Here is a 23,067-nt window from a genome sequence, read left to right as displayed (position 1 = left end):
TTCTCAAGTAAATCAAAATATCAAATATACTAATAGCAATTTTTTTTCAGCAGTACTGGGGTGAACTCAGGGCCTCTCACTTGCTAGATAGGCTCTCTACCACTTGAGCCACTCTGCCAGTCCCAAATATGCAAATAGTAAACCATGAAGAGAGGAAAATAACAACCAATGTAGTCCTTTTCAGCCTCCACCCTCTGAAGAGTTGTTTCAAATGAAAGGCAAACCCTGGACAAAGGGTCAGCAGACTCAGCATTAAAAACCAGTCACTATGATACCATCCCACATACACGAATTCTAGAAAAGGCAACAAATCTTCAGTGCCAGGAGGCACCTCTGTGGTTCCCAGGGCTGGACCTTGCAGGAGGAGGGGGCACTCAAAAGGGCCCAGGGGGAAATCTATGGGGGGTGTGGAAATATTCCGTGTGTATGTGAGGTGGTTGTGTGGTATATCCAGTTGTCACATACCTTAAGCTAGGTACTTAAATGGAGTGCATTCTATTACATGTGAATTCAACTTCAAAAAAAAAAATGTCAACCCTTATGTCTTAACTGAAGAGGGAGTCAGGGGACAAAGAGGAGAGCAAAATCACCCATGTCAGAGAGGATCGAGTCTCAAAATCCTAGAAGTGACTACTCTAAACTGCCAAGCATATAAAATGGTGTGATTACAATCATAGCATGAAACAGCACACGGCCTCACGGACTGAAAAAGAGAGGCTAGGAGTGTCGCTCCATGAGAGAGCACGTGCTTAGCAGGAGTGGGGCCCTGAGCTCAAAAAAAGGCACTAAAAATGACATTAAAAAGAAGAAAATATGTGGCCTATTAGAACAAAGTAGATTACAGATGTGTTTTCCCACTGCTAGCCAGGTACTCCACCACTTGAGCTATTCCCCCAGCCCTTTTTTTGTGTTGGGTTTTTTCAAGATAGGGTCTTACCTGCTGGTGAATCACAACCCTTCTGATCTCTGTCTCCTGAGCAGCTAGGATGACAGGCATGAACCACTGGTGCCTGGCTGTTCCTGACTCCCATGACAAGCAAAACTAAGGAAAAATACACTGCTTGGTTTCTACTGTGAAATTAGTCCTAGGAATTTCAGGCAGGTCACAAATGCCACCAGAAGTGGAAACTGGAATCCTAAGGCCCTTGTGCAAAGGCTGCAAGGAGACAGACGATGAGGTGGGGTCACACATTTTAGCTCATGGGAAATCACTCTGACTTTCATTCTTTTTATTTTCACAACATTCTGTGAAGACACATTTTCTCCTTGGAGATATATTTACCTAACAACCCTGTGATGATGAAGAATTCACAGGCAAGAAATAAAAATATGAGGTGTCAGACCAAAACAGCACTGCTAGGAGTAAGGGAAGGGACCCGGGGGTGTGGCTGAGGTGCTTGCGTGGGACTTGCACAGCCTGATGTGAGATTCCTGCACGCAGCGTTCTGATGGTTGGCTTTCAACAGAAACCTGTCGGGTAGGCTCTGAAATGGTTTCCTTAATTATTCTTCATTTTTAGTAAATGACAGCACTCAACAATGTTTCTCCTACTCTGTTTTGGGGGGCGTTTTGTTGCTGTTGCTGTTGTGTTTTGTTTTGTTTCACCATGCTGGGGATCAAACCTAGAGCCTTGTGCATGGTAGGCAAGCACTCTCACTGAGCTACACCCCGAGGCCTCCCTTGTCATCTTTAAAAGGTAACTTAAAAAGATGAACCTCTTCAACATTCTTATACCTTTCTCTGTCCTACAGATCAAAAACAGAAAAAAAGAAAAGAAACCAAGAAACAAAACTAAAACAAGAAACACATTTGCCAACCCAAAAGGAAGGTCTGCTTTTCATGTTCAGGTAAAATTAAAACTGAATTTATAGGTGCAACCTAAAAATAGGGAGGGATACCTATTTTGGCCAAGTCACAGCACATTATAAACACCTTACACAGATTTGCCTTGGAATTTGAGTTGTGTGAATGCAAATTGCTACATAAGCACCACACAGTATTAAGTAGGTATTTATAGAGCCATTGTCTTGAAATGATGGATAATCTGGTTGGAATCTACTTACCAGCAGGACAACTGCTGTTGCTTCCAGTTAAACAACTAGAGATACAGCGCAGGGTGGCTCAGGGAGAGAGAGAAGCTTGGAAGAAAAGTCGTCCCACAGCCTCGGGCTCAGAGCTCCCTAATTTATGATACTGGCAGAACTGAGACAGGAAGACAGGAGACACTGCCAAGGCCACAGATGGGCCAGAAAACATGTCAGTACAAATGACACAGCCAGGAAGGCAGCTGTAGACAGCAGGCCCTGGACACAATGCAGGTGTCTACGTGCACAGTCAACGCATGCATTTCTGGGAGGGCCCACAGGAGGACAGTGAGCTGCTGTTGAAAGATCGGACATTGGATTTAAAGTCACCCTCTCCACACCTCCACCATAAAGGAAAGAAAGTGCCCTTCTAACCACAGAGCACTGCTCCCATAGCTACACTCAGGCTAGCCTCTTGGAAAAGAATGGCTTCGTGAACAGGTTCAGAAAGACAAAGGTCACATGTTTTTGTCATATGTAGAAGACAAATCCAAATCTAAATACAGGCATTATAATACAAGAATTATCCATATATTCATATATAGAGAGATGTATAGATATATGACACGTTTCCAAAAGTGGGATGGTGGGGTTGGGGATTTAGCTCAGTGGAAGAGCATTTGCCTGGCAAGTGCAAGGCCCTGAGATCGGTCCCCAGCACTGAAAAAAAAGGAAAAAATAGAAAAAAAAAAGCAAAACAAAAAAGACAAAAAAAAAAAAAAAAAAAAAGCAAGGCAACAAAAGTGGGATGGTTAGAGGAGACTAGGGGAGGAAAAAAAGAAGAATGAATAACACTGAAATACATCACATCTATGTAGGAACAAGACGCAACGAAATACACTGAAAACTACAGAACAATACAGAGTAGGGGGAAGGTAAGGAAGAGTAATAGAGGGGTTAGATGGATTAAAGTACAATATATTTAGAGGTAAATTACAAAGGCAAAACCCCACTGCACACTGCACAGACACTTAACAAAGTACAGGAATGTAAAACAGGTCATGCTAAGGGGAGAGTAAGAGCGGGAGGGGAGGGTAAATGAAGAGGGTAAAGGGGGGTGAATGTGGCTGAGCTGCTTTCTATACATGTATGAATATGGAACACTGAAACCTGTCGAAGTCATTTTAAGAGGGGGAGTGGGAGAAGAAGGAGAATAAAGGAGGAGATGAACCAAACTGGGGTACAACATATGTACATATGGATATGTCACAACAAAACCCCCTGCACTACACTATACTAATAAAAAGGTTTTTTTGGCATTTTAAAGAATGGCTTTGTGGAAAACTTCATTACTACCTCATATAAGCAGGCCCCTCATTCCTGGCCCTGTTAGGCAGGAGCAGTCTTCTTAGAGAATGGTTTTCCCAGAGAGTTCAGAACCATGATTACTAATACCCCTGCCTTCCCCAGCTCCGCTGGGGCTCCTGGAAGTTCCTGATGGGCTCAGCTGAGGCCACACACACCAGCAGTCAGCTGACCTGATTATAGGTGCCAGGCAAATATCAAGACCTGAACCTCAGAGTGGGTGGAGCACACACCCGGAGGACCTATTGATTTGGAGCTGCAAAAGAGCCCCAGGTCTGGGCCACAAGTCCGCACACTTTCTAAGAGTGTTTAGAGGACGTCAATGCCCTCATTCTGCCACACCTACCCTCCCTAAACTGATCTGCCTGAGATGCACCTGCAGTCCTGCTGTCCCACCTCCCTTAAACCAACTACATGAAGAAAGCCCAACAGTATAAAACACCCAGTTGTCAAAGAGCCACCTTAAAAGTTGGGAATGGGATGGTCGGGGAGGAGGGTCCTACACCAAGCAAGGGGTTCCCAATTCTTTGCTTCCAACATACTTGCAGGACACCTAATCAGGTCTACTGAAAACTACTAGAAATAATTTTTCAAGATGGAAAACTGGGTAATATAGGGGATATAACTTAGAAGAATATTAATTAACTGAATAAGTGTTAAAAACAAAACTCGCTCATATCCACCTATGATGTCTATGTGAACAAAGTTTCCCAGTACTAAAATCTATACCAACAAAAAAAAAAAAAAATGAAAATAGGATTGACCCAAATCCTATCTAAGAATAGATATTTTATTATATTATTTCCTTGCTATGAAAGCACTCTACCACTTGAGTCATACCCCTGACCCCAAATAATCATCTTCTTAAGATAGATGTGATAGATATTCACCTCGTTTCACTTTTTTTTTTTTTTTTTTTGCAGTACTGGTAATTGAGCTCAGGGCCTTGTCTACCACTTGAGCCACACTCCCAGCCATTTTTGTTTTAGTTATTTTTCAGGCAGTGCCTCAAGTTTTTGCCAGGCCAGCCTCAGACAGCAATCCTCCCACCTCTGCCTCCGGAGTAGTTGGTATGACAAATGTGAGCCATTGTACCAGCCTAACCTGTGATCATCTATACATGTCCACCAAGAGTAGCACAAGGGGATGACCTATATTTTCTGGGATGGTCTCCTATATCTGTGAGGGTTCCTAGGTCTATGATTTGCTGAGGTATACACAGCTTCCTAAAGGTAGGCTGGTTGAGTTTGGTAAGGGCTCAGACTTGGCAAAGTCTGAAGGCCCTCACAAAGAAACCTTTGTGTGGTTAAAAAAAAAAAAAAAAGAAGCCTATTCTACATTTTAAAAACCAAACTGAAGCAGAGCTAGGTGTAGTGGCACACCCCTGTAATCCCAGCACTTGGGAGGCTGAGACAGCAGCTCAAGGAGCTCATGAGTTCAAGACCATCTTGGGTTACTTAGCGAGACCCTATCGCAAAACAAAACAAAACCAACAAACTGAAACCATCATAACCACAAGGTAAGGTGCTGACTGTGTGAGTGGCAGTGCCATGACAGCCCCAAGACTCTGAGCCATACCTGAGAGTCGATGACAAAGATCAGTGCTCCTGTTCCCCTGAAGATCATCTCATAGTCAAACGTAGGGTCAAAAAAGTCAATCTGCCCTGGGAAGTCCCAAATCTGAAAATTGACAAAGGAGCTGTTGGAAACTTCTTCCCGGCAGATCTTGTTGGTGCTTTCCAAGAACAGGGTTTCGTTGGGAGACATTTTGTGAAAGACGACTTTCTGAATCGATGACTTGCCACTTCTCCTCAGGCCCATCAGCAGGATTCTAGGCTTCACCTCTGTACTGAAGGGATCACTGAAGTCCAGAACTGGAGAAACCACAAGCAAGAGTAAGGCTGGGGCACTTACACAGTGGGTAAGCAGAGGGGTTTCACTTCCACCTCAGATGTGATTTAGGACTCACAGACATCACTGCTCTTTCAAACACAGAGTGCTAACTCCACCACCTCCCTAGGGACGACAGAGCACAGCTGGTGCAAAGCCCCGAAAAATGTGGTCTCACCACCTCATGCTCTCAGATGGACACATACACCTGCATGTGTGGTAACACATCCCTGCTTGGATGTGAAGTGTAAAGCAACTTCCCAGAACAGACTGCCCATGGAAAGAACCCAGGTCTTAGCATCTCAGACCTGCATCCTTCTCTGCACCATCACCAGAGTCTTCAAGCACTAAGAGATGCTTGTATCTGAGTCACGCCTCCCTCAGTCACCCTCTCCTGGCCAGCGCCTCACAGGCCACAAGGCCTGGAAGGTGGTCATGGTCTACAAGGCTTAGATTCAAAATGGGTCCAAGAGAAATGTAAATTCTGTGAGAGCCAGGCCCACCCTGGCTCTCGTCCTATCCCATCCAAGAAGGTAGCTACTAACCCCATACAGCTATGTACACTTAAATTCATTAAGATGCATTAAAATTAGAAATTCAGATCCTCTTTATAGGAAGTTCCTGGAGAAGTCAAAGACACAGTTACAGACACAGAAGACAGTGCCTGGGAGGAGAGAGGAATGAGGAGTTAGTGTTTAACGGGTACAAACTATCAGTTGGAGGGATATGAAAAGGTTCTGGAGATGGATGACAGCAACGTGTGTGTGTAAAACAATGTGAATATGCCACCAAATTGCACTCAAAAATGGTTAAAATAAAAAATTTATATTATGTATATTTCACTACAATAAAATTAGTTCCTCGGTCTCACTGCCCTGCGAGTGCTCAATGGCCACATCTAGCAGGTGGCTAATGTATCGGATGATGCAGACATAGAATGCCTTTACCACCATGGAAAGTCCCAAAGGTCGTACTTCTCCAGTCCCTGTATCAAGAATTTGACCCTAAGCCGGGTGCTGGTGGCTCACACCTGCTATCCTAGTTACTCAAGAGGCAGAGATCAGGAGGAGCTCAGTGCCAGGCCAGCCCAGTCAAAAAATTCACACAACCAATGACTGGGCACAGTGGTACACGCCTGTCATCCCAGCTACTAAGGGAAGCACAGATAGAAGGATCATGGTCCAGGACAGATATGGGCATGAAGCAAGACCCTTTCTCAAATGCAATCATCACAAAAAAGCCTGGTGGAGTGACTCAAGTGGTACAGCACCTGCCTCTCACCAAGCCCTGAGTTCAAACCCCAGTACCGCCACAAAAAAAAAAAAAGAAGAAAAAAAGCCATGTTGACTCCTTTTTTTCATAAAATTCTTCAACAATGTAAACTATCTACAATGACAAATAACACATCAGTGTTTGCCTGGGAAACTGAAAAGGAAGTGAGGAGGGGAACCACAGGAGGACAAGGAAACTTTTGAAGGTGATGGGTATATTCTTTCTATTGAGTGAGGTGATGGTTTCACAAGTGTACACTATGCCAAACTTATCAAATGTGTTCTTTATTTATGTTCGATATACTTCAATACATCTATGCTAAAAATGTAATCCCAAGGACAAGAATAGAGACCTAACGGGCTTTAGTTGCCCTATTATCACTTCCCAAACAGCAATTGTGAGACCAAGGCAAAGGAGGGGAGAAAGGCCTCTGGGATTCCAAAGGCTATGAATGCAGATTTCAAGTAGTACAGAATCTGGATGGGGCTGAGAGAAGGAGGGAAGAAGAGACCCTGCAGGAGAAGGAAGCCTAAATGTACACAAAGCAAAACAGCTTGCAAGGAGCAGGAAAATTTGCATGCAGTGAGAAGTCACAGTGATCGTGGATGAAGGCGCCTAGCGTATGCCAAATGCTGTATACACTTCATCCCATTTGCCCTCCTTCAAGAATACATACAGCTCCATGTCATAGGGGAAGAAACTCAGGCTAGGAAGGTCAGAACATTCAAAGTGAGGGTCAGATTGAAGTCCACGCATCCTGGGGCTGGGCACAGAGGCATACACCCACAACCCCACTTGCACAGGAGATGGAGATTAGGAGGATCTCAGTTCACAGTCAGCCTGGGTAAAAAGTTAGCAAGGCCCCATTTCAACAAATAAGTGGGTGTGGTGGAGCACACCTGTCATCCCAGCTACATGGGAGGACTGCAGTCTGAGGGTGGCCCTGGGCAAAAATGTGAGACCCTACTTGAAAACTAACTAAAGCAAAAAAAAAAAAAAAAAGGCTGGGGGTGTGACTGAAGGGCCAGCCTAGCAAGTGCAAGGTCCTGAGCTTAAATTCCAGTACCACAAATAAATAAAAACCACGGAGCATGCATTCTCTTTCTGCTGTGCCACACTGCTTCCAATTAATGAAAGCAAAACTCCACAGAGAATTATAAACAAGAACATTCAGGTGTTTGTAAGTGTCTTTCCTCACGCTAATACTGCTGTTATCTGTGGCAGTGTTTTAACTCCCCTTCAGTGAGGTCTGCAAGTCTCTGTGTGGCATCACCAACTACACTAGTGCCTGAAAAAGCTGGTCTCCTCCTCATGGGAGGGTGGGTGGTGAAGGAGACCGCTGTGAAGAGGAGGGATGTGTGCAGGCTGTCAAGCACAGAGTAGCTGGGAAGCCAGATATACATGTACACAGCTGGAAGGATTTCCTCCTCCCCAACCCCCCCCCTCCCAAATTCAAGCACAGACCACCAACTGTGAGAAGCCAGATCAGCGAGAAGCCAGATCAGCGAGAGCGCCATCTGCTCTGTGGAGATGACTCAGACCTATCAGGTGCACTGTATCCCATCTGGCTGGGCAAATAGAAATACACTGCGTGCAGGGACCGCGCTGGACACTTCTGCAACCTTCACTGGCCAGTAGGAGGTACAAGTCTGTTTTACACCAGAGGAATTCGGAGGAAGGAACACAGCTCTTATGTGACAGTGTGCTCAGTCAGAGCCTTTGTCATCAATCAGCTGTCACGTTAAATACTAAACTAGGGTCTAATTTGCGTATGAGATTTACACCAGACCTTCTCCTTAAGGTGTTCTGCAAAAAGGCTTCGCACCAGCTGTAGAAGCTTTTAACTTCAGTCTATCACATCCATGATTTCCAGACCGTAAAACAGCACACATGTCATCAAAAATCAACTTCTGGGCATTAAACAGCAACAGCACTAAACCATCAAGAAATAAAAAGAAGAGACCAGGCGCCAGTGGCTCACAACTTAATCCTAGCTACTTGGGGGGGTGAGATTGGGAGGATCATAGTTCGATGCCAGTCTGGGCAAATAATTCCCAAGACCCCATCTCTAAAACAACCAGAGCAAAATGGACTGGAAGTGTGGCTCAAGCAGTAGAGTACCTGCTTTGCAAGTGGGAAGCCCTGAGTTCAAACCCCAGTCCCACAAAAAATAAAATGGAAGAAAACAGAAAAATCATAGTACATCCTGCATAGTAAAGTAAAAAGTGCTTAGTGAAACTCTTAGGTTTATTTACAGGTATGTGGGTGCTAGCTCATAACATAAATACATTTTTTACTGCAGGCCACCTTGGTACCTCAGGAAAGGTTTCTTTTATCGCAGAGAAGTACTGAGGGTGAAGGTCTCCCCTCTAAACCTCCAATCCTCTCTGCCACCCCTCAAAGCCTCTGCTTAAGAAACCCCCTAGAGGTTGAGTAGGTTGGTCAGTACAGCAGCAAGACTTCTAACTTGGGGGCTCAGGGTTTGAGCCCCTGTCTGGACCCCCATACAGCAGCTCTGAGGTCCTCAAAGGGTCCAACTTCACAATGGAGCAGCAGAAAGAATTCCTAGCAGGAGGGAAACCAGCTCTCCACCAACACAAATCAACACTGCAAGTCTGTAGGAGCAGCCCGACAAAGGGAAATCATGAAATAAAAGGATGACAGCTACTCCAAAAGGGACAAAGGGCAAGTCTTTAAAAATCATGAAATCAGGGACTGGGTGTAGTTGTACACACCTATAATTCCAGGTACCAAGGGGAATGGAGGCAAGAGGATTGAGGTCTGAGGCCAGCCTGGGCAAAAGTGCAAGACCCTGTCTCAAAAAAACAAACTAAAGCCAAAAGGACTCGGGGAGTTGTCCAATTGATACAATGCTTGCCTCACAAGCCTGAGTTCAAACCCCAGTACTTCAAAAATACATATAGATATATACATATATATATATACGAGTGTGTGTGCATGCATGTTTAGATGTATAGAAGTATATATGTATGTATGAAGTTAGAAACCAGCTACAGGACATGAGATGTGACAGATAGCCCCACAGGGGCTCTAAAAGTGTCACAGGAGTTTGGACGCAGTTGCTGAAGTAGGTAAAATCTGTAGGAGGGCAAGTTATTCTCATTTCATGAAGTTCCCTAAATGCCTGCCAAATATGAGGCAGGGCTGTGCCAGGGCAGCCCTGCCCCTTAGCAGTCAGAGGGGACAGAGACCAGAGCCAAGACAGTTACAATGGATGGAAAGCCAGGTCTGGGCACTGCTATCATCAGATGTTAAAGAGGAGGAGGCATAAATGACCAAGGGAAGGTTGCTCCAGGAAGAGATTTGAGCAAGCTAAGGGAACTAGAATTAGGGATGCAGTCTGAAGACAAGGAGAGGTGACATACCATCTGCAAAGCTCCTGGGAGGATTTTGAGTAAAACCCAAATGATGCCTCCTTTCCTCAAAGCAGAACCTCCCACCATACCCCATTCCTTTTCCTCACTGTTCCTCCATACACACTCAGGTCTTCCAGAAGGTTCCTCATCTCAGGGTCATGACCTGCTTCTGGCTCCACCTGAGACTCCTTCCCTACCCTTACCCCAGCTGTAATGTCTCCTTCTCTGATCTAAATCATACCCTATCACTTCCCAGGCCAGAATCTTGTCTTTTTAACAGTCCTTATCACTACACAATTCTTTTGCTCTGTATGTTTGTCTTGCCTATGTATTATCTGTCTTACAGGCAGAATACAAAGTAATACAAAGTATTCATAAGCTCAATAAATACCTCTGAGTAAATGAATTAACAGGCTACCAAGGCGAAGGTTTAATCCAAAAGTCATGTGCAGCCGGGCACAGTGGTTCATAGCTGTAATCCTAGCTACATGAGAGGCTGACATCGAGAGGATCACTATTCGAGGCCAGACTGGGCAAATAGTTTAAGAGATTCCCATCTCCAAAATAACTGAAAGTGTGGTTCAAGCAGTAGAGTGCCTGCTTTACAAGTGCAAAGCCCTGAGTTCAAACTCCGGTCCCACCAAAAAAAAAAAAAAAAAAAAAAAGGCCATGAGGAAATCACTAAGAATTTTAAGAAGAGACTAACATGATCAAATTTACATTTGAGGACGTTCCCTCCAGAAATACAAAAATCTGCTCCCAAGAGGGAATCAGTGTGGAGAGTTAGAAGGCTGTTCTAGAACATGAGGGAGAAATGACAGAATAAGGACATGGGCAGGAGGAACGGGTCTGTGAGAAGCTTGAACCTGTGGAGATAAGGGAGAACGATGGCCCAGGTTTCAACCTGGTAACCCCATTCACCCACATGGTCAAGGAGAACAGGCTGGATTGACGTCGAGACTGGTCCAGTCTGAGCAGCCTCTTGGTTTGATGCAAGCTTCATGACAGGTAAGAATGGAGGGCACATACAGGCTTGAAGGGGGAGTGGAGGACACTAAGAGGTGGTTCACGCCTGGTGGTGGTCCGTTTCCCCTATTTTGTTGGCTGAAGGTGAGGACATATGTGAGGAGTTTTAGCCTTGACCTTAGTGAAACAGCTCAGATGAATTCACTTCAACCTCTCATCAAACAGCAGTTACAACTGTACCTATGGTCAGCAGGAATGCATTCTATACTTAAAAATGCAGAAGAGGGTAAATCTCATGTCAGATGTTCTGATCACAGTAAACATTTTTTCAAATTGTCAAAAGACAGACAGGAGGATAAATGAACTAACTGAAAGACACCTATGGTGCATATAGGTATTAAAAACCTCTGTTTGAGCCATACACCAGTGACTCATGCCTGCAATCCTAGCTACTTGGGAGGCTGAGATTGGGAGGATTGCAGTTTGAGACCAACCTGGCTAAGAGTTTGTGAGACTGAAGGTGTGGCTCCAAGCAGGAGAATGCCTGCTTTGCAAGCTCAAAGCCCTGAGTTCAAACCCCAGTCTCCCCTCAAAACAAACAAACGAACCCTTTTGTTTGAACTAGAGGTATGAATCAATTGGTAGAGTGCAAGTGTAAGCCCCGAGTTCAAAACATGCCCCCCCACCAAAAAAAAGACTAATACAGGATTATCACACATAGATGTGAAGAATGGAAAAGTCTTGTCATTTGAAAGGAGATTAGGTATTAGTAATAACTTCTGCCTTTCCATAAAATTTAAATATTGTATTATGTGTATGTGTGCCTGCAGATTGAGCCCAGGGCCTCAGCATACCAGGCAAGTGCTGTACCACTGAGCTAATTCCCAGTCCTAGTATTATATTCTAAAGTAGACTCTTCATACCTGTAATCCTAGCTATGAGGAGGAAAAGATCAGGAGGATCACAGTTCAAAGCCAGCCTGGGGAAATAAGTTCACAAGACCCTATCTCGAAAAACCCCAACAGAGGGAAGGGCTGGTGGAGTAGCTCAAGGTATAGGCTCTGAGTTCAAACCCCAGTACCACAAAAAATAAAGAGGGCTCTTTTTTTGGTCTAATATTTGAGTCCAATGGTCTGTGTACCACAAAGATTACAGATTACAAAACACCATTTTATAGTTCGCAGATAAAAAAAATTTAAATTGTAAAGACAAAACAAACCAAGGTCTGGTGGTTACCACAATAAACACTTGATAGACAGTCATTAATGCAGATGACTGAATGAAGTGACTGAGCAGAATTTGAAGCTACTAAGCAAAGCTTTCAAAAGAAAGCTCCTGGATGTGAGGGCGATCTGGCTGCGACATCTGTCACCCCATTGATCGCCAGGGTTGATTCGGCTGATCTGGCTGGCTAGGCGGGTGTCCCCTTCCTCCCTCACCGCTCCATGTGCGTCCCTCCCGAAGCTGCGCGCTCGGTCGAAGAGGACGACCATCACCGATAGAGGAGGACCGTTCTTCGGTCAAGGGTATACGAGTAGCTGCGCTCCCCTGCTAGAACCTCCAAACAAGCTCTCAAAAGAAAGCTCCTGTCTGGCTCTGGCCCACATCAGCAGTTGGAAATGGTACCAAAAGGATCAGCTTTATGCCTAGGTAAAATGTATCTACTACAGTCAGGGGCAGTGACACATATGAACATCTTCCACTTGGTCCTGACTGTACCCAAACTTCCAAAACAGTCCAGGTATGAACTAGACTGCTGGAGACTCCAGGGAAACTCATTCATCCCAGGACAGCAATGACAGGAGGGGTCACCTAATAGTCCTTAACACCTGCAGCCTAAATACTTAGTCTGGAATTACCTGATAACCAGCACAGCAGGCCTGTAAGGAAAAAAGGAAGGGACGGGAAGGTGGATTGGCACCCTGGGCACAGGGATGCCTGTAACCATGCCTGGCTGACCTGTGGGCTGGGAATGTCCACAACAGAGGGCCCCCGCCACTGTGCACTTCCTCATAGTGGAAATGGCCCTGTCCTTCTGAGCTCCAGGCATCTCTCTGCACAGAAGGAGACACTGTATAAAATGCACTTCATCAAATCTTGCACGTTACAACTGTGACGTCTTATGATTAAGGAAAGTTCTCTGAGAGGCCACACTTTTGAACAGGTGAAAAAAAAAAAAAAAGACTTATTTTTGTCCTAAATCAGTCTCTCTCAGCATGCACACAAACGCACACACGCACCTTTTTCCCCAGTCCAAGTCTAAGCAAGGAGTGTCTTTTGTGGAACATGACTGTGGTGAGAGCTCAGTCAACTTTAAAAGGAAGGTAGATAACAATGAGCAAAAGGAAAAAGAATGTATGAAAACAATTCCATTTACAATAGCCTCAAACAAAATCAAATACCTAGGTGTAAACCTAACAAAAGATGTGAAAGACCTCTACAAGGAAAACTATACACTTCTGAAGAAAGAGATTGAGGAAGACTATAGAAAGTGGAGAGATCTCCCATGCTCATGGATTGGTAGAATCAACATAGTAAAAATGTCGATACTCCCCAAAGTAATCTACATGTTTAATGCAATTCCCATCAAAATTCCAATGACATTCATTAAAGAGATTGAAAAATCTACTGTGAAATTTATATGGAAACACAAGAGGCCACGAATAGCCAAGGCAATACTCAGTCAAAAGAACAATGCAGGAGGTATCACAATACCTGACTTCAAACTACATTACAAAGCAATAACAATAAAAACAGCATGGTACTGGCACAAAAACAGACATGAAGACCAGTGGAACAGAATAGAGGATCCAGATATGAAGCCACACAACTATGAGCAACTTATCTTTGACAAAGGAGCTAAAAATATACGATGGAGAAATAGCAGCCTCTTCAACAAAAACTGCTGGGAAAACTGGTTAGCAGTCTGCAAAAAACTGAAACTAGATCCATGTATATCACCCTATACCAAGATTAACTCAAAATGGATCAAGGATCTTAATATCAGACCCCAAACTCTTAAGTTGATACAAGAAAGAGTAGGAAATACTCTGGAGTTAGTAGGTATAGGTAAGAACTTTCTCAATGAAACCCCAGCAGCACAGCAACTAAAAGATAGCATAGATAAATGGGACCTCATAAAACTAAAAAGCTTCTGTTCATCAAAAGAAATGGTCTCTAAACTGAAAAGAACACCCACAGAGTGGGAGAAAATATTTGCCAATTATACATCAGACAAAGGACTGATAACCAGAATATACAGGGAACTTAAAAAACTAAATTCTCCCAAAACTAATGAACCAATAAAGAAATGGGCATGTGAACTAAACAGAACTTTCTCAAAAGAAGAAATTCAAATGGCCAGAAAACACATGAAAAAATGCTCACCATCTCTAGCAATAAAGGAAATGCAAATTAAAACCACACTAAGATTCCACCTCACCCCTGTTAGAATAGCCATCATCAGCAACACCACCAACAACAGGTGTTGGCGAGGATGCGGGGAAAAAGGAACCCTCTTACACTGTTGGTGGGAATGTAGACAAGTACAACCACTCTGGAAAAAAATTTGGAGGCTACTTAAAAAGCTGGACATCGATCTACCATTTGATCCAGCAATACCACTCTTGGGGATATACCCAAAAGACTGTTACTCCAGAGGCACCTGCACATCCATGTTTATTGCGGCACTATTCACAATAGCCAAGTTATGGAAACAGCCAAGATGCCCCACCACTGATGAATGGATTAAGAAAATGTGGTATCTATACACAATGGAATTTTATGCAGCCATGAAGAAGAACGAAATGTTATCATTCGCTGGTAAATGGATGGAATTGGAGAACATCATTCTGAGTGAGGTTAGCCTGGCTCAAAAGACCAAAAATCGTATGTTCTCCCTCATATGTGGACATTAGATCATGGGCAAACAAAAAAGGGAATTGGACTATGAGCACATGATAAAAGCGAGAGCACACAAGGGAGGGGTGAGGATAGGTAAGACACCTAAAAAACTAGCTAGCATTTGTTGCCCTTAATGCAGAGAAACTAAAGCAGATACCTTAAAGCAACTGAGGCCAATAGGAAAAGGGGACCAGGAACTAGAGAAAAGGTTAGATCAAAAAGAATTAACCTAGAAGGTAACACCCACGCACAGGAAATCAATGTGAGTCAATGCCCTGTATAGCTATCCTTATCTCAACCAGCAAAACCCCTTGTTCCTTCCTATTATTGCTTATACTCTCTCTACAAGAAAATTACAGATAAGGGCAAAATAGTTTCTGCTGGGTATTGAGGGGGGGAGCGGGAGGGGGTGAAGTGGGTGGTAAGGGAAGGGGTGGGGGCAGGGGGGAGAAATGAACCAAGCCTTGTATGCACATATGAATAATAAAAGAAAAATGAAAAAAAAAAAAAAAAAAAGGAAGGTAGAGTGTCTTTCCCATTAGAGTTCTGTGGAATCAACAAAGGCTGAAAGGTGTGCATGTGGTTTTGGGAAGAGGCCTCTGGTTTGTTTCTGTTTGAGACATTATCTGGGACTCTCAAATCTCTGAAGTGTGGTTTGATCAAAGGAACTACTTACACATCTAAGACCCAGGGATTCAATAAGAAACTCCAACCTAAGCCAGGAAATGGTGGCTCACGCCTGTAATCCTAGCTACTCAAAAGTCAGAGATCAGGAGGATCGTGGTTTGAAGTCGGCCCTGGGCAAATAGTTCAGAAGACCCTATCTTGAAAATACCCAACACAAAAAGGGCTGATGGAGTGGCTTACATGGTAGAGCACCTGTTTATCAAGTGTGAGGCCCTGAATTCAAACCCCAGTACCGCCAAAATAAAGAAATTCCAACCCAAAAGGGAATGGTAACAGTAAAACTAGCATGAGACATATGCAAAATCATGAAGATTCACTGTTCATTAATTACTTAGCAAGGAGAATTAAATAAAAATAGAAAACATATTTTCAAAGGCATGCAAGTGATTTTTTATTTACATGTGAAGATCAAAATCTTTCTCTATGAAAAAATTGTACCAGGAGACAACTAGAAGACAAGACTCCACATACAAATATTTACTGAATATATACATTCAATGGCATGTCTAATATGTTCTGATTTACCAATGCTCCTTCGAGAGGGAAAAAGTCTTGAGAACTTTTTAGGGTCAAGAGTGGTGGCACATACCTGTAATCCAAGCTATTGGGATGTGACGGTAGGAGAATCATCGTCCAAGGCTGGCCCTGGCAAAAGCATGAGATCCTACCTGAAAACAAACTAAATCAAAGAAAGCTGGCTTCATAGCTCAAGGGGTGGGGGGTGGGAGGCTCAGTTCAAATACCATATACTACAAAAAAAAGTAAAAGAAATTTGTAACAATTTAAGAGGGACTCAAGTTTGTTTTTTCATAGCTCTTTTACACACTAAAGAAACAGAGCTGCAGTCTTTTTCAGAGCTCTGTAAGAAGACAAAGTCAACAGCTCCCAGGGCACTTTTTTATTTGAGTATCACAGCAAAACCAGGGAGAATCACTGTGACCAGAGAGTGCTAAGGCTTTGGCAGAAAAGAGAGAATTAAAAAGGCTTTTTAAAAAAATAAAAAGTGGGCGCCAGCAGCTCACGCCTGTAATCCTACTTAGGAGGCAGAGATCAGGAGGATCGTGGTTCAAAGCCAGCCTGGGCAAATAGTTTCTTTACAAAAATAGGGCTGGTGGAGTGGCTCAAGTTGAAGGCCCTGAGTTCAAGCCCCACTACCATCAAAAAAAAAAAAAAAAAAAAAAGGAAAGAAAGAAACTGGGTACCAGCGGCTCACACCTATAATCCCTGCTATTTAGGAGGCTGAGCTTGGGAGAATCTCAGTTCAAGGCCATCCTGGGCAAATATTTCATGAGACCTCCCCGTCTCCAAAATAACCAGAGCAAAATGGGCTGGAGGTATGGCTCAAGCAATAGAGCACTTGCTTTGCAAGTGTGAAGCCCTGAGTTCAAACCCTAGTCCCCTGGGAAAAAAAAAATGGTAAACAATATGAGCAGCAAAGAGGTGGCTATAGTAGGAAGGTATGTGGTCATCAATCATGTGAACTTGGAGGTAGACACAGTTTTCTTTGTAAGACAAGATGATCTTTCAAACTCAAAGCCATCCATTATCAGAACTCCAGAACTGCTGTTTCTGCCTCCTCTTTCCCTTAGACTACCCTATGTCTAGTCTAATATTAAAACAGAAGAGGTTTCTATCAAAGTAGAGAATCAAGCTTCTCTGATACAGAATCACTTAAGTATTTTTATAATAAAATATTCTCTCTAAATATAGGTATTAGGGCAACCACTTGACTAAGGTGTGACTTTGGTCACATCAGTTTAAAGTGTTTCTGTCAAAAATATGGCATGCTTCCCAAATTTGTGTCACCTTAGCATAGGGCAAATGCTAACGTCAGATCGTTCATTCCAATTTTGCTTGGGATTTGTGCTGCCGAAGCAAACACTGGCCACATTGTTTTAAACTGTTCTGTGGTTCTATCTAACCCAGCTCTCTGTATTTCTAGGGCCAGAAGCAGATCCAAGAAATTAGCTGTGGTCTGGGCTGTAGTTGACCCAACTCTCTCAAAACTGGACAGAATTTCACAGAAAGGAGTTTCTGTTTCCATGCACCTGACTTCCTGTACACCTAGTTCTCCAGTGGCTCATAATGTAACTTCAGAAAAGTCCCCTGCCATCTCTAAGCCATGGCTTCAGCATCAGTACTTACTTACTTGTACTTAACTCTCAAGGAACAATAAGAAGATGAATTCACTAATAATTTTGATTGGTGGGACTGGGATTTGAAATTAGGGCTTCACCCTTACAAAGCAGATACTCTACCACTTGAGCCACACTTCCACTTCATTTTGCTCCTGTTATTTGGGAGATGAGGGTCTTACAAACTATTTGCCTAGGCTGGCCTTGAACAGGGAACCTCCAGATCTTAAATTATTTTAAGGGCAGGTGGGGATGTAGCTCAGTAGTAGAGCACTTGCCTGCAAGCATGAGGCCCTGGGTTTCATTCCCAGCACAGCACTGCAAAAAAATAACTAAATAAATTAGGAAAATAAAAAGCTGCTACTGATGATTAGTAGTTAGAACTGTTGGGTTCACATGTACGCCATTCAAGGGAAGTGTCACCTACTGGCCCTGGATCTTGGATGCCTCCAGTAACCACCTAAACTGTCACTTCCTCAGACGATGGGACGTGGGGTGTGCAGGCTGCTCTGAAACACAGACCGGATTTAGCTGGACTGTGGTGAACAGCTCTCTTAGCCAAGTTTCCCCTAAAATTTCGGAAGGACTTTGGGGGAAAACAAGTTCACTTTCTGATTAAATATGACTTTTCTTTTTTTTTTTTTTTTTTGGTACTGGTGATAGAATCCAGGGCCTTGCAATGCTTAAATATGATCTTTTAATTGCTTTGTTATTACAGTTTTTAAAGAACAGTAATTTGGTAAAGATTTAAAGTCTGTGTGTTAATCACTATCGATCACTATTTATGGTACAATTGTGAGGGGGGATTTGGGGCTGCTGGGGACTGCAAACACCTACTAGGCAGGTGCTCTACCACTTGAGCCACTCCACCAGCCCTATGTAATTGTTTTTAATGGCTTCATCATTGTCTCCTCTCAGCAGGGTTTTTTGGGTTTTTTTGGGAAGGGGAGTTAAAAATGAGACTCTTATCTGTGATTAACTACAATGAAAGAAGGGTTGAGAAGTGCCCAGATCTATCCTTCACAGATAGATCTGAGAAAAGTGCCTGAGAACACTCCTATTCCGAATAAAATATGGAGTAGGAACCTAAGGAGAAGTGCAATTTAAGTCTCACCTTAGCACAACACGCCTAACTCCCACGGAGCCCCATGGCGCTGGGTTTAAACCTAAGACAGAGGCTCTTTCCTAGTTTTACCGACTGGGGGAAATGAAAACTTGCTGTTCACTTCAGTCCACATCCTCTTGCACAGCTACTGACAAACTGCCTCGAAACTTAACTGCCGATGCTAGTCAGGCCTGCATTCTGCTCCCAAAATCCTTCCTGCCAGGGGGTAGATTTCGGAATCTTGGAGCCAGGGGGCTCCATATCCATCTGTTCTCGTACTATGTAAGTCCTGTTTGTCCCATTCCATTATTCCATTTTGGGTAGGTAAGTGTAAATTTCATCCAGAATAAAACAGGATTTTTTTTTTTTTTTGTAGTACTGGGGTTTCCACTCAGGGCCTACACCTTGAGCCACTCTACCTGCCCTATTGTTGTGATGGGTTTTTTTCAAGATAGGGTCTCGAAAGAAAACTATTTGCCATGGTTGGCTTCCAACTGTGATCTTTCTGATCTCTGCCTCTTGAGTAGCTAGGATTCTAGGAGTGAGGCACCAGCACCTGGCTCAAAACAGGATCAGAGTGTAGCACATAGCCAGACTTTTGAAGGACACAGGAAGGGAAGTCACAACTCTTGGTGTTCCCCCTCCCACTCCAACTCCCTGGACCATATCAGTTGGCATGACAGTCGGCAGGGACAGTCCCTACCAGAACTCCTAGCCCAAGAACCTAGCTGCTACAGTGGAAAACACACTTTCTGATAGGGATTCTATCAGAAAGGCTTATAACCTCCAAATCGAAGCTGAGGAAACCTGGAAAAAGAACAGACTAAAAGATGAGGAAGTCTTTGAGCCAGAAACAGCAGACCACGTATCCACAGCAGACCAGGTGGAGAGGTATGGCTTCGATGATGTTTGCCAGGACAAAGATTAATGTGCGGCTCTTCTCATCACATAAATAAACTCAATCCTTTTATAGCAAGATTCCAGGCTGATCCCAGGAACTCATGTGGGAGGATTCTATTACTGAAGTCATCAAAACATCAGTCACAGACAGGTTTGCCTTTAGGTTAGCAGCAGAGGGGAGCCTCCAAGTCTGGGACAGAGAAACCTTCCTTGAGGGACCCCTTTGTACACCCTCTCACCCCATCCCCTGCAGGGCTTCACTTTCACTTCAGTTTCCAGTTACCAAATCAAATTTTAAAAGTGCCCCCCTTGAACACTGCAGAATAAACAGGTCTGGTGTTTTGCTGGGGAACCTAGCTGGCCCCCAGGGCAGTATCCAATCACTGGCATTTCCTCCCGGATATGGTCACCCCTTTTTTCTTTTCTTCTTCTTTAGGTATCACACGTGTACCCATGATGCTCTACCATTTCAAACAGCTTGCAAATACATTCCCGTTCAGCCTCCCCCTCTAGTCTCCCAAGAATCTGGGAGGAGCTAACGAATGTAATTTAAATAATAATGAAGCGACTGAGCAATTTAATTACGAAAGGTAGCCCTAGAGACTCCAATGAAAGAATTGAAAGCCTTTAGCTACAAAAATATGGCCTGGTGCTCAACTGTAGGACCAGTTACGAGGAGTGCAGGGAAGAGCGGCGCACACGCCAGTTTAAGTAAATGGGGAATTAATACAAGTCCTGCCGGGAAGACGCTAGGGGAAAGGGTGATTTGCCTTTTCACCCGACAGGCTCAAGGCTCAGGTAACTTTATTCCCTTTCTGATTCATTGAAAGTAGTGCCTACCACATGTAAGAGAAAGGCTCTGTATAAAGAATTTAAAATAAGTTCACTGACTTCTCAATAAAAGTTCTTAAAACCCAAGTCATAAAGATACTTTTATTTCTCACGGTTTCTACAGTGTGAAATATTAAAGTTGTTCCTTTTCCAGCATGCTACAACTTCACCAAAAAAAAAAAAAAAATGTTTAACAGCCACATTCTCCCGACCTTTTCAAGTGACCTACCAAGATCTTTTGCTTGCTTTTGAGGAAAATTTTAGTAAGATTACTCTTTCTGGGATCCTAAAACGCTCTCAACCAACTTGGGGTCTTAGGAATACAATGCAGGAAGCCCCCACAGGCTGAAAGGACTGCCAAAACCCGGCTCCTTGAACAAGAAACAGAGTGGCAAAAATATTCCCCGCCCCGCGCTCACTCCGAGCAGGCACCACGGTGCCCAGCTGGTGACACGGGCGTAGATAAGGTGCCCTAACAACCGTACTCGCCCGCTGCGCTCGGCGACTCCTGCACCACCCAAGCACGCATCCCCACCCCCACCGCCCCGCCGGGACCCACGACCCCTCCCCGGCGCAGAGCGGGACAAGACTGACGCCCGCAGCTGCCGGCGACCCTGCCGGTCACGCGGCCGCCAGCTGCCTTTTTTTAGCCACGACATCTGACCCCCGCTTCAGCGGCCGCTATCGGGGAGATCCCACGGCGCTCCGAGGTCCCCGCCTCTCCCCGGGCGCAGGGTGCGGGGCGCGGGGCGCGGGTGGGGGAGGCACGGGAGTGTGCGCTCTCCTGCTCTGGGCGCTTCCTCCTTCCCCACCGACCCCAGACCCCCGCAGGCGGCCTCCAGCACCCGACTGCCCCATTCTGCAGCTGGAGGTGGCACCTCCAGTCCTCTCCCTACCCCGCCCCCAGCCCGTTCCCCTTGGATCCGCTCCAAGTCGGCGGTCCGCGCGCCTGGCCCGGCGGAGCGCGTGGAGACACCCGGGCGCTCACCTCCCTCCTCCGTCCCGCTGTCCGGGTCGGCGTCCGAGGAGTCCGGCCCGTCCCCGTAGTCCGCCAGCCCCACCAGCTCATCCTCCTCCTCCTCGTCGTCGTTGTCCCCGTCCTGCAGCTGCGGCTTCCCCAGCACCTGGCTCATCGCGCCCACCGCCGACGGTCGCCAGCCGCCCGGCAGCCTGTTTGTGAATTGGCGTTTTGTGTGGCGCCCGGCAGAAGGCGGGGGCCGCGCGTCCCCCGCGGCGGGCGGCGCCCAGGTCCCGGTCCCGCGGTGGCCGGCGCGCGCGGAGCCCCCTCCCCCGCCCGCCTGCTGGCGGAGGAGTCAGCCGGAGCGCGGCAGTTCCTCCCCGAGGAGGGAGAGGGGGAGCCTGCGTGACCCGAGTCACCTGACACGCACTGTCACACACACACACACCGCACGGGTGCGCGCGCTCGCCCGGCCGCCCAACTCAGACCACACACATCCACCCCGACGCGGGGCGCAGGGCGGCGCGGGCCCCGATACCCTCGCAACACGCGCACCCCGACACTCGCGCTGAGCACGGCCCCCGGGACGCGGCGCTGTCACCCGCCGCGGCTGCGCGCCAGGAGCCCCCGCGCGTCGCTCCTGCACGTGGTCTCGGCACAAGCGGCCGAGCTGGAGAGGGGGCGGGGAGGCTGCACCCCCGGAAAACCCCGCTAGACCCCGCCGCAGCGCCCCCACCTTGGGCGGCCGTGTCAAGCTTTCAATCCCGGGCCAGGGTACCGGTCCCAAGAGGGCTGACTTCTCCTCCCCCACCCCCATCACTGCTGCACCCAGGCCCCCACCTCGGAGTGGCAAAGCCCAGGACACCCGGTGAGAGGGTTGGGGGGGTAGAAGTCAGAAATGCACAGCGGTGCAGTCTCCATAGCGATTGCCTCTTTCTGCGCCTTTCTAGCTCAAAGTGCTTCCCACCAAGAATATTCAAAATTCAGGCCTACACAGATATAAATGTTTCTGATCACACGCCTCGTGGCTGCTGACACTGAATAATTCCTGCAGCCTTTCGGAAAATGGTCAGGAGTGACCCGCGCGGAGCAGTTCATGGCCAGCTCTTAGGCCTGTTTATGCACGGACTGTAACACATCAATAAAATGCTTCAAGGCTTTTGGGGGATCTGTGTGCATGTGAGGGGGTACAATTCTTAAATTAGAAAGACAGAAATGTGGAGGCGAGACTAAAACGTGAGTTCCTCCCCCACGGCTTTTTACCCAGGACAGCTGTACCCACCCTCAATGAGTACTTCCAAAAATCACGTGAAGGAACTTCCTTCTGTTAAGCACAAAAACAAGAAACCGGCTGGCCAACAAGGTGAGCCAGATGCTACAGGTGCCAGCCGCCCAGCAGGTGGTGCGGCGGCGAAGAAAAGAGGAGGAAGGGAGCTTAGGCTGGAAGCTGGGAGCCCTAGAGTGCTGTCTTCCTAGGAAACATTTATTAAGCACCCACTCTGTGCCAGGTGCAGGGTTAAGGGGGGGGGGGTGTCCAGGGTTCTCAAGGCAGGAAGAGGAGCTCAGTTTACTACATCACGACTGGTATCCTGTATATTTGAGTAGTTCTGTGTGTTGAAATTCGATGTAGGCATCTTCCAAGTGGGTGGCTGCT

General features: G+C 45.8%; 1 protein-coding gene across 2 annotated transcripts in view; it reads right to left on the bottom strand.

Annotated features, from left to right (window-relative positions):
• Positions 1-21,967, bottom strand: part of Rragd (Ras related GTP binding D) — a 40,069-nt gene extending 18,102 nt beyond the window's left edge. Inside the window, exons 1-2 of one of the 2 annotated variants that reach the window (XM_074078233.1) lie at positions 21,444-21,967; positions 4,968-5,263 (exon numbers count right to left, since the gene is read on the bottom strand). In XM_074078233.1, the coding sequence (XP_073934334.1) occupies positions 4,968-5,263; positions 21,444-21,588 (441 nt within the window). In that variant the 5' untranslated portion in view covers positions 21,589-21,967. The remainder of the gene's footprint in view (positions 1-4,967; positions 5,264-21,443) is intronic. The other variant, XM_020173714.2, reaches the window with a different exon arrangement.
• Between the last annotated feature and the right edge of the window lie 1,100 nt (positions 21,968-23,067).

Source organism: Castor canadensis, chromosome 1 (genome assembly GCF_047511655.1).
Source record: "Castor canadensis chromosome 1, mCasCan1.hap1v2, whole genome shotgun sequence".
Taxonomy (NCBI): Eukaryota; Metazoa; Chordata; class Mammalia; order Rodentia; family Castoridae; genus Castor; species Castor canadensis.
This window is presented reverse-complemented; position numbering and strand designations above follow the sequence as displayed.